The sequence below is a fragment of the Puntigrus tetrazona genome, chromosome 23 (genome assembly GCF_018831695.1).
Source record: "Puntigrus tetrazona isolate hp1 chromosome 23, ASM1883169v1, whole genome shotgun sequence".
In the NCBI taxonomy this organism is placed as follows: domain Eukaryota; kingdom Metazoa; phylum Chordata; class Actinopteri; order Cypriniformes; family Cyprinidae; genus Puntigrus; species Puntigrus tetrazona.
This window is the reverse complement of record NC_056721.1, coordinates 6,201,894-6,217,181: the sequence shown is the minus strand read 5'-3', so window position 1 is coordinate 6,217,181 and position 15,288 is coordinate 6,201,894. Positions and strand designations below refer to the sequence as shown.

Below are 15,288 nucleotides of genomic sequence, written 5' to 3'. Positions count from 1 at the left end.
ACGGTGCACTTTGACACTCATTCACTTACAGCTGTGTTACACACCGCATGAAAGATTCTTTTCAAACATACATACATACAGAGAGAAAAATAGAAGCAGAGAATGCAGCTGTACCTGTACTGAGGGGAAGGGATGCCCTTTGCGTCACAGGTCAGCGTCGCCTCTTCTTCCAGTGAGCCCACCGTCAGATCACTAGGCTCCATTCGCCATTTCGGCCCATTGAAAGACTTATAATCCATACACTCTGAGAGCAAACAATAGAATGCAATTACATATTTTTATCTTAATGCACAGTTCAACCTGAAGTGTGTAATTTTTCTATATATCAAAACGTGTATGGAATAGTTCTCCGAATCAAGAGCAGAACCATACCTGGTTCTTTTAATAGGGAGAAAGCATTACATGTAAGCCATATTGTGAGTTTATTTCTTCAAAAGATGTGAAAGCTTTGGGGCGCCATTAAACCATTGATCTGTTTGAGTATCCTAAGCAGCCAGAGACAGTGTCTCCGACTCCGCCAATGGTGTTAGTTTAATGGAGGAAATAATGCCTGACTAATTTGTTCGACCAAAGGCTGATGGGTTTAAAGTCACCATGAATATAAGATTGACTATTCTTATTGTTATGGAAAATTACAGGGTTCGTTATAAATGATTTATCTTTGTATTAATTTCCCAACATTTAATCAAAAACTTCCTGTCCTCCTCTTTTCTCTAATGACAAGTGCACCATTAAGAGGACGACAACGATCCAATCAGTTCCCGATGGACAAAATCAAGCCCCATTTTTAGCGGTTTCATTGGATATACATCACAATAGAGAAGAATAGATGATTGCAAAAGAAAAGAAACCAGTTTGCAATTAACAATTTCTACAATTCCTTTATGTTTCGCTTACACTAGTAAAAAACAAAACGGCACACTTCAGCTTTATATTCCTCAACAAAAGGAAACACGGTAACACTATATAATAGGTAAAACATTTTCACTATTATTAAGAGTATGCTGCTTATTAATAGTTATAAGGTAGCTGTTAATGTTAGGTATAAGCAACTAGTTAATACTGAAAACTGGAGCTTAAATACAGTGTTATACTTGTTGTGATGTTAAAGGCATAGTTCATCTAATCATGAAAATTCTGTCATCATTTGCTATGGAACATAAATGAAGATATTTTACAAAACATCACAGTGGATTTTTGTGCATACAATAGGAGTCAACAGAAACTGTTTGCCAACATCCTTCAAATGAGCTTTTGTTTTCTGCAGTGGAAAGTCCATTTTGTGCGAACTATCCCTTTAAGAATTTTGAAAAAGAAGACTGTGGGTAAATATTCTGCAGATGAAAAAAGCTGCGCGGTAACACGCACGCATAAAGAGTGCAGAAACGCGGACCATATGCGGTGAGATCACACCAGGTGTGGGTTCTAATCAAGTGCTATGCTAGCATCACTCAATTTCTGCTTAAGATGTTATCAAAGCGGCACAATTCACAGGAATCTTCACATTTAAGTGTGACATTTGTTCAGAAAATGCGAAGCAAGGCACTCTCGTATGACATTTACATTGTGCGCACGAAGTTATACTTTACAATACGGTGCCTTTCTATTTTTTATTCTCTTGTCAACCTAACTGAAAATCATTTTGCTATTCGGTTAAATGTTGCTTTTAAAAGATTAGCTCAACTCAAATTGAAAATTATGTCCAATGATTTTCTTTTTTCCTACAAGATGAAGGAAGACTTTTTGGAGATTTGAAATAAACGTAGGCTGAAGCTTTTGAGCTTTAAAAAGACCACAAAAAGAGACAAAAAAAAAGCAGCTTGTGTGTGAGGAACAGGCTGAATATGGTCATATATATATATGTATGTGTGTACATATATGCCTGTGTAGAGAAGAGACCCTTAGATATCTGTGAAAGTCTGACTTTTGTCATTGCTTATCTCACTGCTCAAGCCAATTATGAGCTGTCACGACATGATTGATGATCTATTTTTAAATGTATTTTCCTATTAATTAAAACTAAAGAGTATTTTTTAGTTATGGATGTCCCAACTGGGATACAGGATTTGTAATTTTCAGAGAGTTCAATTAAACGTTCATGTAATATTTCGGTTTTGAGTTAAAATAATATTGTAATATTGATGTATCAATTGCATGGCCCCTATAATCGAATCAAAGCACAATCGGTTCGCAGCGCGTTTTGATCGAATATCATATTGCCTGCATGCTTGTTGCCCCCCCCTCCCCTACAATCTGTTTGAGATGGTATCGTGATAAAACAATTTTCACCCCTAATAAAACAAATCAATTTTGGAGTCAGATTGTTTTTTAATGAATCGGTTCATTCGGTTCACAAAACCAGTTTGAATGATTCATTCACAAAACAAACCGGTCCTCGAGTTCAGCGCACAGACTCGGCGATCCTGTTAACAGCTCGCAGGAGGTGAAGAATGACTCAAGTTTCAATCTGTTCCTCACTCAAAGCTATCGTATGGCTTCAGAAGACCTGAAATGCAGCACACATGTTATGGCGCATCCTGTTTGAAGCTCAAAAGCCTTAGCTGGGATTCACGGAAAAGAGCAATCAGTAAAAACGCTCAAAATTTGTGTTTTTGGGAAAGAAAGTCACAGATTCGGATCGGCACAAGGGTGAGTAAATGATGACAGAAGCATTATTTTTAGGTAAGCTATGAGCTATATATTCTCTGTGAATTCTTAATAACGGATATAACATCTGTAGGAAGTGGAGCCATAAAGTGTGACATACTAGTTCAATTTCCTTGGAGGACAGGCACATTGTATCGAAGCCTCCAAAACCTTCTACGACACAACACAATTCATTTTCAAAATGACTGCACAGCTTAATTGAAAGCCCCTCCACCACGTCCAAAACACGTCCTGTTCCTGTAAGCCTGATTCTCTGAGTCAGTCTCTATTACTGTCTTCCGCTCATAATCAAGATATGGGCTGATAGCAACAAATGCTGCAACAACAACAATCAGGCTGACCACGTACGTAACGCTTCACTGAACAAGAGGACGCTTTTTGATGAGCACTTGTCATATATATAAAGTCAGATTTCTCTGTTTTAACCCCCAGCTTCAAAAAATCGTTACAGTCTACCTAGAAAAATATTAAGTTAAACTTGATAGAGACATAGTTGTGAATACACCACAAGAGCCACAGAGGGAAAGAATTACCAATTCATTTTACCTGCAAGATACTCCATGATTGATAGCAGCAAAAACTGTTTCCATAGTAACGTCATCTTCAGCTGCCAGGGGCGAGTGTTACTTGAATCCAGTACGCCGTGAATGAACGGCTGCGCTCTCTCTCTCTCTCTCTCTCTCTCTCTCTCTCTCTCTCTCTCTCGAGAAAACCACCTGACCTGTTGAAGAGCAAATTATGAGAAATTAGAAATACTTTGTTATAGGCAGTCCAGTCTATTTTTCTCAATTAACTCTAAAAATTAGTTTTTATGCAAAAGAAAGCCACGAGGTAATGAGCGGCGGCTGCTGTGTGCTTACAATACGCATTACGGGGCGAAATTATCACAGCGCTAATGCAGCTAATGTGGCTTAAAAGATCACAAGTGAGATCGCTTGCGTTCGGAACAATACTCTTTTCCATGATGCAAATTGATATTGATCGGCTGGAGAAACTAAAGTAGATATTGACAATTAAAAAAAAGCCTAGAATCAACAATATAAACAAACAGGTCTGCAGATTTATGCAAAATGCGAATGCTTTTCACTTAAAATGTAATTTAATCATCTATATACACAATTAGTAAGCTCCCACATAAACAATGTTAGGCATTTTAGCTTAATGCGGTTTAATACATTAATGCGTGGTAACACAGACAAGGCTTAAATCCAGAAAATGCATGCTTGAGTGGTTTTAACTGAAAGTAATTTGCACGGACATGTCTTAAAATATGTCTTTGCTATTGATTTGTATCAAGATGGACATCAATAATGTTTTCTCTTGAATGTACTAATTTAAATTCATTTAAATGCGCTGTATGTAGTAATATTTTTGGAGATATGCCAAGTTAACATCCTTGTTTATCTGAAAACAATGCTACAGTCAATTACTCTCCTTCGAAAATGTGCGTTCTGTCCCGGAATGCTAGGCCTTTGTTTTGGTTTGTGAAACCCGCCCACTGCCAGTTTACACCAATCGTGTTTCAGGGTTGCCGGTCGGTGGAAAACTGTCTGGCAACCTGCGTGTGTGTGAAGTCTGAGGAGGAGGAGCCAGATCTCCGATATTGCAATACCTAGTTCCACTACTCGGTGTCAATCCTACATATAGCACCTTTAAGGTCTATAATCCTGGCTTAATCTAAGCCCTGTCTTTAAAACCATTATTAAAACAATGATATTGAAAGATCAAACTCAGTATGCACATAAAACACACTACGCACAGGCAAGCAGATGAACCCACAGTATGAACGCAAATCATGTACGTGTATCTCATATTCTTACTATTATAAAGAAAAAGCTTAAGATGCGAGTTAGCTCAGTGCTCAACTGCCTGCCTTTATTCAGTACGCATGAACACATGTGCATATTTAATTTGATCTTTTATTATACTAAACATGCTTTGTGGTCCGCGTGAGATTCACAAGATGTTTTAGCAGCAGTTTGTTTCTGATCGAATCGCTTCAGTTAATGTTTCAATGACTCACGACCTGCTGGAGTAACAACCTGCAGGAAGTCAGAAAAATCTAAAATATGTGAATGAAACTGAGTTTTTTTTTTTTTTTTTAAACCAGTATCAGAGAAGTGTATTGTTTGTGATGCCACCTCACTGTCCCTGTGCTATTCCCACATACTGCCCATATTAAATCAATTGGAAATCATCTGATTTTAATGAGAAAACATTACCTACCGAGTCACTGTTTTATATCTGTAAATGATTCGACAATGATTTTTTGTTAACAGCATGCATTTCAAAGCCATTACTATAACAACTTCAACATTGATTACGTTGACGCTTGCTTCAACGATATACACGCACACGCTTCATCTCTGTGCAAACTGCAATGCTAGCAAAAAGCCATAGAATTTGCACTGTCCTGTAGCTTTTTAACTGTCCTTGTTTAGTGAACTGAAAGTCATCATAAAATACATGAATCAAAACTTATTCAGAGTAATAAAACTGACTGCATTTGGACACGAAGCATTTATAGTCTCTCTGAGTAAGATTTTGCATTGGCAAAAACGTTCAACATATGTATTACGTTGTAAACAACCTTATGCAAGCAACCCACCAACGCTATTGGGATGCTATAAAATAAAATCACTATGCTATTTACCATAAAGTCACTGCAGAAAATGTTAAAAAGTGTAGAGATTTGGGCTGGCTGAAGGGAAAGTTATGTCCTAACCTATGCCAGTTGGCCATCACCTTGGATGAGTCAGGATGTACACATTACAGATTTGATGGTCTGCAGGGTGCGCTTGCTTTTAAAAAATGACACACTATTCACAACAGCCAGTGAGTTATGGGGTTTGGATGGTGTTCAGTCGATTATTTTCTGCAATGCCAATCTGCCAAGCAACATTTTAAATCAATTTATGGAGCCAAAGACAGAAAAAAAAGACAGAGGGAAGAATGCTGTGAGAAGTGCTGTGAGAACAGAGAGATTGTGAAACACTGAATCTCAACTGGTTTTGCTTTTTTTTATTTTACACTGGGCATCTAACTGCAATCCAACACAGAACCAAACAACATACATTTATTAAGAATATATAATGAAGAACAACATTGCCATTCAGAATCTTGAGTTAGAGTTGGTATGATTTTTTTGTTAACAATAATAATAATATCATTACAATTTGAAATAACATTATTATTTGAATATATTTTAAAATGTAATGTATTCCTGTGATAAAATGTGAATTTTCATCGTCATTACAATTTTCAGTGTCAAGTGATCCTTCAGAAATCATTCTATGCTGATTCGCTGCTTTAGAAACATTTTTATTATCATCTCAATGTTATTTAAAAAAAAAAAACTGTTGCCGCTTAATATTTTTCAGGATTATTTGGTGAATAGAAACAAAGCATATATAGTATTTAGTTGAAATAATTTTTGTTACACCATAACCTTTGCACTATTTATATGTCATTTGGTTACTATTTCCTCAATTCAGTTTTTTTTTTCTAATTTACTGCGCAAAACATTTCTGGATAGCACCAGGTTGTGTTTATCCTAGCTTCACTGCACATTTAACATTACACGGATCATATTTTCTGCACTTTGTGTAGTTCTGTCCATGCTTTTCAAGGATGAGAGCCTGTCATACAATCTGTCCGTGCTGGCATCTGCCTAATCTGACTAGTTTCCACCAAACGGCAGATTAATTTGCGCCCGCATACCACAGAATTTGATCAGAATAGACCTGTGACCTATTTTTAGGTTGCGGCCCACCAGTTAAGAACCTCTGCTGTAAGACGCTCAACGTCAGTTTCTCATAATACACTTCAGAGAAGCGCTTCACACAATTCACTGACGTACAAAACACACACTCTCGCACAAAGCCGAGTAATATCCAGGCCACTGAAGACTTATAAGGGCACTCCAAGACTGATAATTATTGCCATCTCGTGTAGCTGCCGGAGCGTGGGGCCTCAGGAAGGATTCCCCACATCTTTCAAGTTTTAGGCTGGTTTTAGCAGGAGTAAGTGTGTAAAATGGGATTTAAATACTCTGGATTTTGTGCAAAGAACACTGCATGTCATGTTCCTTCTTGCTAAGCAGTCTTGAAGTGAAATCCTCAACGGCGGTGAGCCTGTGAGACCTTCTCATCACACTGAACCGTCTAGTTCATTCCCATTAATGAAAAGTGCGCGCTGTGTAATTAGGGGATCTGTTATTTGCAGCCTAATTTAATGCCTTTTAATACAAACAATTCAACATCCCTCCAAATAAAACACCCTGAAGATGTAAAGCCGCATCAATAATGCTTAATGTTCGAACTCTCTGAAGCGAAGACTGCTTCAAAGAGCCATCTTCACTCCATTACAAACAACTCACTGATTCCTTGATTATGTTTGCTTGTTTTTTGAATAAACGTAATTACGGGTCACTACAAAACACTCTTTCGAATGTACAGTACATGCGTCCAGGTTAGTGTGAGCTACATTAAAGAAAAATGTTGGCGACCTTCTTCCTCGTTAAAAAGAGACGACGATGAGATGACACGGACATCATTAAAACATTAACTGCGACTATGTTACTTAATGAAAAAGACAATGTAGTTTTAAAAAATGCAACTTTAAAACAATTAACTAAAAAATAGTGATGCTTTCTTCATTAAAAAGATTCAATGTTTTCAAACGTTTTTAACAAGCCTCCATAGACTTTCCTGTTAAGGGTTGCCAGATGTCAAGAGATTAAATCCCCCTAATCAGAGCTTTTCTCTTAAAAAAGATGTATTTTCTATGGAATTATTTTGTATCCCGTGATAAAACAATCTTACGTAATTACTTTCCTGTCAATTACTTAATATTCACAACCTGGCAACCAATGAGACAATATGTGTTCCTGGCTGCTGTGACTAAATCTACGATCAAACCTTCTTACTGATGAATAAAAGCACACATGGATTTTGGCTATATTGTTTGCCATCTTGGTTGCTGTATAAATGCACTTATAAATCGAAGTCTGTTTATGCCACAAAAAAAAAAAAAAAAAAGGTAATTGCAAATTTGTGGGTAATGGTAATTTTTTTTTCTTTTAACATCTCCCAACTCAAGAGAAATAAGTATACTTTTTAATTATATTTTATCCAGACACAAGATTACATACTCATGCAACTTTTGTATAAGAGACTAACAATAGAAAAGTCTTTTAACTGTTGTTTTAATAGAAATAGTGAGGACAACAATTTTGAGCAAAATAATTGAGATTAAATATTTTTTTAAAACTAGACTAAAGTTCCCAGATTTTGTGTCAAATAAAACTAGTCCAAGATGAAGAAAGAAAAATAGGACAGGTTGACGAAGTAGGATATTTGACATAGGACTAAGACTAAAAGTAAGGGGAAAAAAAACAGCCATCAAAATGAAGACTAGTCCAGATCTTTACCAAAATGCAATACTCAACCCAAGCTGATATATCTGAGATAATGAATGTAATGAAAAAAGTGTAGCAATAAATGAACTTTTAGCATGCTTCTCTCCTGAGGACAATGTTCTGTCAGTAGCAAGTGTAACACAATGCACTAGGATGCCCTGAAGTGCTTCAGATAACTGAAATATCAGAGACATTAAGAAAAAAAGAAGCATTCTAATAAGCAACGCAGACAGACAGTCCATTTGTGACGAATAAATCTGTTACTGTCCTGTAACGCTGCATTCGTAGGTTAGTTAGCTGACGTCTTCATAGCACAACATTTTGTTCTGTATAATATGCGGGTGAGATCTTGCTGCTTTATGTTTTGATGATCCTCTGCGGGGTATAAGAGGGATTATTGTGTCTCTGGCCGGCCTGACTGATTTTCTCAATTACGAAGCTGTTGAGCGCAGTTTAGCGGGACAGATGTTATATTTGTATTCATTTATTTCATTATTTTACGGGGTGGATGACACGTGAAATGAGCCTGAAACAAGAGATGAATATCTATTATGTCCCTTATATAAGGACACCGATATAAACGGCATCAGGTGTGAAATGGTTTTAAAAAAAAAGAGAAAAAGTCACTAAAGTCAGTCACAAAAATTACACAGAATAGCAATATATCATTATTTAGAAGCTGATATCAATGTTCAAATCAACCGGTGATGACAGCATTTTAGATCATGTATAACAGTTGTTGCTCATTACCGTTTGAAGTAATTAGTACGCACAGATATTTGCTCTGATTTTGCTCTGCATGTAAACATTTGCATGCATACGTCTCATGCATATACAGGTCTGGTGAGTTTGCTGGCCAGTCAAGCACACCAACACCATGGTAATTTAACCAACTTTTGGGGCATTTGCCGGTGTGGACACGTGCCAGATCTTACTGGAAATCTTCAAAAAGCTGGTCAGCAGAAGAAAGAATGAAGTCCTCTAAAATGTCTTGGTAAATGGGTGCAGTGACGCTGGTTTTCAAAAAACACAGTGGACCAACATCAGCAGATTTGCACACCAAATCATCACAGATTGTGGAAACTTAACACTGGGCTTCAAGCAACTTGGGTTAAGAGCATCTCAACCCTTCCTCCAAAAATACTAAACTTGCTCTCATGAAAAGAGGACTTTGGACCACTGGGCATCAGTCCAGTTCTTCTTCTCCTTAGCCCAGGTAAGACTCCTCTGATGTTGTTTGTGGTTAAAGTGTCTTAAGAGGATTCGACAACTGTAGATAACTCCTTGTCTGTGTGTGGTGGCTCTTGATGCCTTAGCCTCAGTCCATTCTTGTGAAGTTCACTCAAACACTTGAATGATTTTGCTTGACAATCCTAATAAGGCTGCGGTTCTTTCGTTTGGTTGTGCATATTGTCTTCCACACTTTTTCCTTCCACTCAACTTTCTGTTAACATGCTTGGATACAGTACTTTGTGAAAAGCCAGCCTCTTTGTCAATGAATGTTTGTGGCTTACCCTCCTTGTGAAAGGTGTCAATGATTGTCTTCTGGACAGCTGTCAGATCAGCAGTCTTCCCCATGATTGTGTAGCCTACTGAACCAAACTGAGAGACCATTTTGAAGGCTCAGGAAACCTTTTCAGGTGTTTGGAGTTGATTAGCTGATTGGGAATTTCACCATATGCTAATTTGTTGAGTTTAGGTAGGTTTTTGTAATTTCTTTGGGGCACTGATGTTATTAAACGATATAACACTGTAAATGTTGCAGCAATTTGAATAAACTGGTAATTTGGTAATTGCATGTACTGGTACTTAAAGGCATAGTTCAAGCAAAAATGAAAATTATCCTATGATTTACCATAACATGATTTGTCATAACTTTTTCCCCTAACTGACGTTATGCTTTAAAATCAAATATAATTTGAATATTTTATAACATTATATTGATAATATTTAAGTCGAAAATTCAAGTGTAGTTTTTCGGCCATCTTGACAGCCCTAATGCAGTGATGAACATGGAACCACGGCGGAGAAAGCGAAACAAAACTTCACGAATTAGAGTTACAAAACAAGGATTTGAAAAGAAAAATGTTGGAGGATTTCGACATAAGCCGTGAGGGTTTCCTTTGCTGTAAACAAAACATGACTCTCACCAGAGCTTGAGCTACATGTACGTCCTACTTCATCCACTGGAATGCCACTCTCGTTCGTGAATGTACATATGAAGGGTGGTACGAGCTAGATGGCTCATGAAGTTTAAAATCGTGATTTTTTTTCTTACACAAACAGGCCTTTGTTAACTCCCCGGAGCCGTATGGAGCACAAATAGATGCACTCTATTATCTGAGCTTTCAACATTTTGTTATATTTGCGCAAACGAAAATGATTACATTTTAGTACATTTTTGAATCTGCTTGGCAGGAAGGCCTTACGTACCGCACAGGATATAGGATATAAAAATACATCGTTCAGCCCTAGTGACCTACTAACACCGACCGTCAAACAGAAACCCAAGAAACGGAGAGATACAGCGATGAGCAAGGCCCGCCGTCGAGGCACAGTTTTAGCGGACGTGGTAATATTAATCTCAGGTGGTGACGAGTGAAGCTTTCACTCTGAAACACAAAGCCATTAATAACAGCCTATCAATTGCTTTCTCTTTCTCTGGAACCAGAGAGTGGCCTCTACGGGTACCGGAGCACATCATCAAAATAGCAAATGAGGCTGGCGGCAGCGGCGAGGGAAACGATACACAGAGGCGCCAGATTTGTGATAATCATCATTCACTCTGTCCCTTTGCCTGTAGGCACTTTACATCAAAACAAATGACAACTGCATCTCATAGTGACATGTTGGTTTAAGCGAACGCATAGAAGACAGCTTATCAAAAGCATTCCCGACAGAGAAACAGCCGCGCGCCGACGCCGATACCGCCGAGATTTGGGATAAATGCGCACATTATTGCATTACTGTAACGGGTGAAGTCTGTTTTCCTGCGCGATGTCTGTTTTTTCCTTTTTAAATTATGAATAAAATGTTTGAAGAACAGCTTGGCGAACAGCTGGGTTGCATTTAGCAACAGGTGAGATGACCGATCTAGCAATTCGGAGAGGGCGGATGAATGCAAACCGTTTCACGAAACTACGCAAATTACAAAACAAGAGAGACACAAGAGATTTACATTTTTCTTTGCGGACTTCAGACAGTGATACGTTAAAAAACCTGGTCTGATATTTGAATTTCTAATAACATGATCAAAGAATACTGAGAAACCTGTTGCACGCGATCTGCCATATATCTTCCGTCGTCTGATTCATAGTGCATATTATTTTTTTTTAGCAAGATAAAAGGCCTTTTAATGCAAGTCTAAAAATATTCCCCTTCAGGTCGTGGTCTTGCTGTGAAATCTTCAATGATTCGAGTAAACGCAAGAATCATTTTTATATTGTTATTTCAAGGTGAATAGAACTGAACTGAAGCTATAGGTTTACTTGATTAACTGTACATCATCATGTTAAAATGTTAAAATGTTAAAATGTTAAAAAGCGAAATCTAACTGGATGCAGCAGGTATCTGAAGAATGTTCATTTGTTCATCTCTCAATCATCGTTGCATTGAATGATATGTTTTGACCTTCACAATACAAACAATACAGAGCAAAAGCATGTAAATATTAAGAAATGTAGTGACGCTTGATATTAACATGCATTTTATGTAAAAAATGTCATCTTTGTCATATCAGCAACTGTGTCAAATAGTATATAAGCATATTTTACTCGGTCTGGGCAAGATGTTTTTTCCATACTCTCAATACAATATTATATAAAAGCCTGATGCACGATATTTGATACATATATTTCAGTTAACTGTTCTATTAAAAAAATCTAGACTTTACAGGGTTAACCTAGTTTTCCTGCTTTTAAAATCAGTACATCAGACAAACATGTACATGATTCAGAAACGTATTTTCATAAAAAAAATAGCATCCTGTCAAGAACTATCAAGTTTTTTTTCCCCTTCCTCTCCTTTTTTCCTAAGCACTGACCTTATTTAGTCCTTACCAAGAACCAAGAAACCTCATTTCTTCAAATTAGAAGAGCTATTAAAGTGTTTTTTTACTGACAACAAAATACTTTCAATCGAAAATGGAGGCACTTGTAACAACCCGCGTTTTAAAAATGCTAAAATGGAATGAAAAACCTTCCATTGAAGAAGCGTCTTTCAGGATTTTTCTGTCACGTTGTGTTGTTAAGCGCTGATCTGTTGTAATTAGAGTAGGCATGCGTTTGTCCTTAATTTATTTGCTCCCTTAAGCCCAAAGTCGGAGACACTCATTAGGATAACGAATGGCAGCTTTGGAAAGAGGTCTCAGGACACAGAATTCTTCCCACTCCTACATGACTAGACGACTAATAAGTCTCTTCATGGCTGCTCCCTGTGCACAAGGAGTTTTAAGAACAACGCCGTTTTTTAAAAAACGTCAACCCACAAGGGCACTTATGCTAACAGATACCTAGAATTACTTGTTTTTGTGCCATATAGACTCGGCAAGAGATTATTTGAAATGCAATTTAGTTCTTGGCATGAATAAATTGAGGGGAGCGCACATATATAAAGCAGGTCATTTGAAGATTCTCCATGGTGTGAATTTTTACGCAAGTTGTCTGTGGCGATGAATGGCTTCATTTCACAGCTTCAGTATTATTAAAGGTCCACAGATTTTTTTTTTTTTCACCGCACGTGTGGAATGAAACGGGCACTGAATCTCAGCCTTTCCTCACATGCAACGCAGAACGCACGTTTCATGCGTATGAGCAATAGAGTCCCCGGCTGAATTTTTATCACGGATTCATATTGAATATGTGCCTGCCGGATGAAAGGACACTTGGCACTTCTAAGCGGTGTGGAAAGTGAGGGACATTTCTTGACTTCTCTTGACTCCGTGTGATTCTCATATTGCATGCATACTTCAGATGAATAATTCAAGCGAAATTAAAAACCAAAAGTTCACATTAAAAATGCAAAGCCATATTACAAGTATCATTTCTGGAGGAAGTGGTTGCTCTCGAAGAGAGCATGATATCGGTTCAACCGCAGAGCGTGGTGAAGGGTTACATCATGTGAGAAGTATAAAAAAAACATAAAATGCCTCGCTGATACAATATCGACGCACTTTCAAGGAAACGCAAACGGGCATTTTGGATGCATTTATGCTATTTTTTACATTGCAGTGGCCCTGTTACGTGATTAAGATGAATCCGACGTGTACTTCGGGGATATGGTTACTGCACAGTGCTGAGCTGGTACTTGTAAATACACTTTACACTACACCAAGCTAACAGCACACGGCTCAGAAACGTGGTCAAATTGACAAGAATTCTTTTTTAGCGTTCTTTCTTAAGTGCCCACTTGCCTACTTTAAGAACTCCACGGAGCTACAATGCCCATTACCTCCCTTTCTGGAACTTTAAAGTGGTTTTACCGACGGATGCATCAAGCATGCACGTTTGAGATATTTTGCAAGATATGTACGAGACTTATGGATATGACTTAATGTCACTAAACGAACCTAAATATATATATGTACAAAGCTTTAAAAAGTAATAAAAATAGCATGCAATTTATACTTTATACAGTGCGGTATATGCATTATTTCATATCATCTAACGACATATGGTTATGGCTAATACAAAACGCAATTGGCGTAACAAGGACGCTGTAAAATGTAAAGTAATAGGCACTTTTGTTCTGAATGTCAGGCTCTCTCCAGGGGCTTTCCTGACACGCCAGCAGAGCACCTGTGCGTTTCTGCAGGAGATGCGCAGCCCAGGCTCTACCTGAACTTCACTGCTGCAGAGCTCCCGTCTGATCCAAGCACGTCAATCAGCATCCTTCAGTAAACCAACACGAGCTGACGGGTGAACTAATGTTTGAGCAGCTGATGAGAGCATCCCGGGCTCCGGCCACTAATTCAACGGCGAATTGTAACGCGGCAATAAATGAGACGGAATCACACGGGTGAACCTGAGAGCCACGCAAGGTGAAACAATGAGCAGACACAACAATTCTAAGCACAAAACGCTCGATTCGGATATTAAAATGTGCACTTTACCCCGCTAGCGTGTTTTTTTCTTCTCTCGGGAGGTGTATTTAGTCTGTGCTCCACAAGCGGTGGACGAGAGGTGCTGACATCGCAGTCACTGAGATTTCGGAAAAACCATTTTGCCCAAGTCTTCGCGTCCAGAGATAGATACAGAGAGAGAGAGAAGAGGGAGAAGAAAGCGCAGGCTGGAGGAGGGTTTCGCCCTTTCTCCCTTCGGTTCTTCACCCCTGAATATATTCCAGCGCGGCTCCCTCGCAAATCTGTCTGCAAACTGCGCGCAAAGCCAGACAGTCCCTCTCCCGTGCCAAGCTCACCTCGCCGCGTCCACAGCCACGCAGAGGAAGAGAGAGACGTTGTTTGCGGCCAGATTTACATTCAGCGTGTCCAGCCAGCGCCGGGTCCAGCGAATCGGCAGAATGATAGCGAAAGACCTGGGAGACGCACTTTATGAACAACAGCGCCACCTTCTGACCGAAGCGCACAGCTGGCCGTTACGAATCGTGAGGCAGGTTTTTTTTTTTCTTTCTTTCTTTTTTTTTTTTTTTACCATTTTGGCTCCAGTTTTCCCTTGACGATTCCGCTGGCCCAAAGGTACCGGTAACGATTTCTTTTTGCGTTTGAGTAATGAGTGAAAGAACGAACGATCGAAATAAAATATAGCTTTTCTAAAAAAAAAAAAAAAAAAAAAAAAAAAAAAAAAAGGCGTTGCAAATGCGTTTATTGACCAATTTGATGATTTCTAAACATAATTATTTTAATTAATTATTTATTTAAAAAAATAAAATAGTAGTGTGTCATGGTCTCATGGCACACACACACACACACACACACACACACACACACACACACACACACACACACACACTAAGCAGCAACCGAAGGATCACGTGACACTGAATACTGGGCTAATTGATGCTTAATAAATTAAGTTTTTAAGCATATTAAAAATAGAAAAGAGTTATTTTGCATTATATAACTTTTCTTGCTGTATTTAATAAAATAAATGCAGCCTTGATGAACATATGATGAGATTTATTTCAGAAACAGTAGCCAGTAGATCATTTATTTAATAAAAAAAACAAATATATAACTAACATTTAGC

General features: G+C 38.1%; 1 protein-coding gene across 2 annotated transcripts in view; it reads right to left on the bottom strand.

The window, feature by feature from the left end:
• The window catches only part of cntn3a.2 (contactin 3a, tandem duplicate 2), a 67,590-nt gene extending 53,046 nt beyond the window's left edge, over window positions 1-14,544 (bottom strand). The window contains exons 1-3 of one of the 2 annotated variants that reach the window (XM_043225550.1): window positions 14,196-14,544; window positions 3,214-3,388; window positions 115-244 (exon numbers count right to left, since the gene is read on the bottom strand). In XM_043225550.1, coding sequence (XP_043081485.1) covers window positions 115-244; window positions 3,214-3,268 — 185 coding nt within the window. In that variant the 5' untranslated portion in view covers window positions 3,269-3,388; window positions 14,196-14,544. Of the gene's footprint in view, window positions 1-114; window positions 245-3,213; window positions 3,389-14,195 lie in introns of those variants that run through there. The other variant, XM_043225549.1, reaches the window with a different exon arrangement.
• Between the last annotated feature and the right edge of the window lie 744 nt (window positions 14,545-15,288).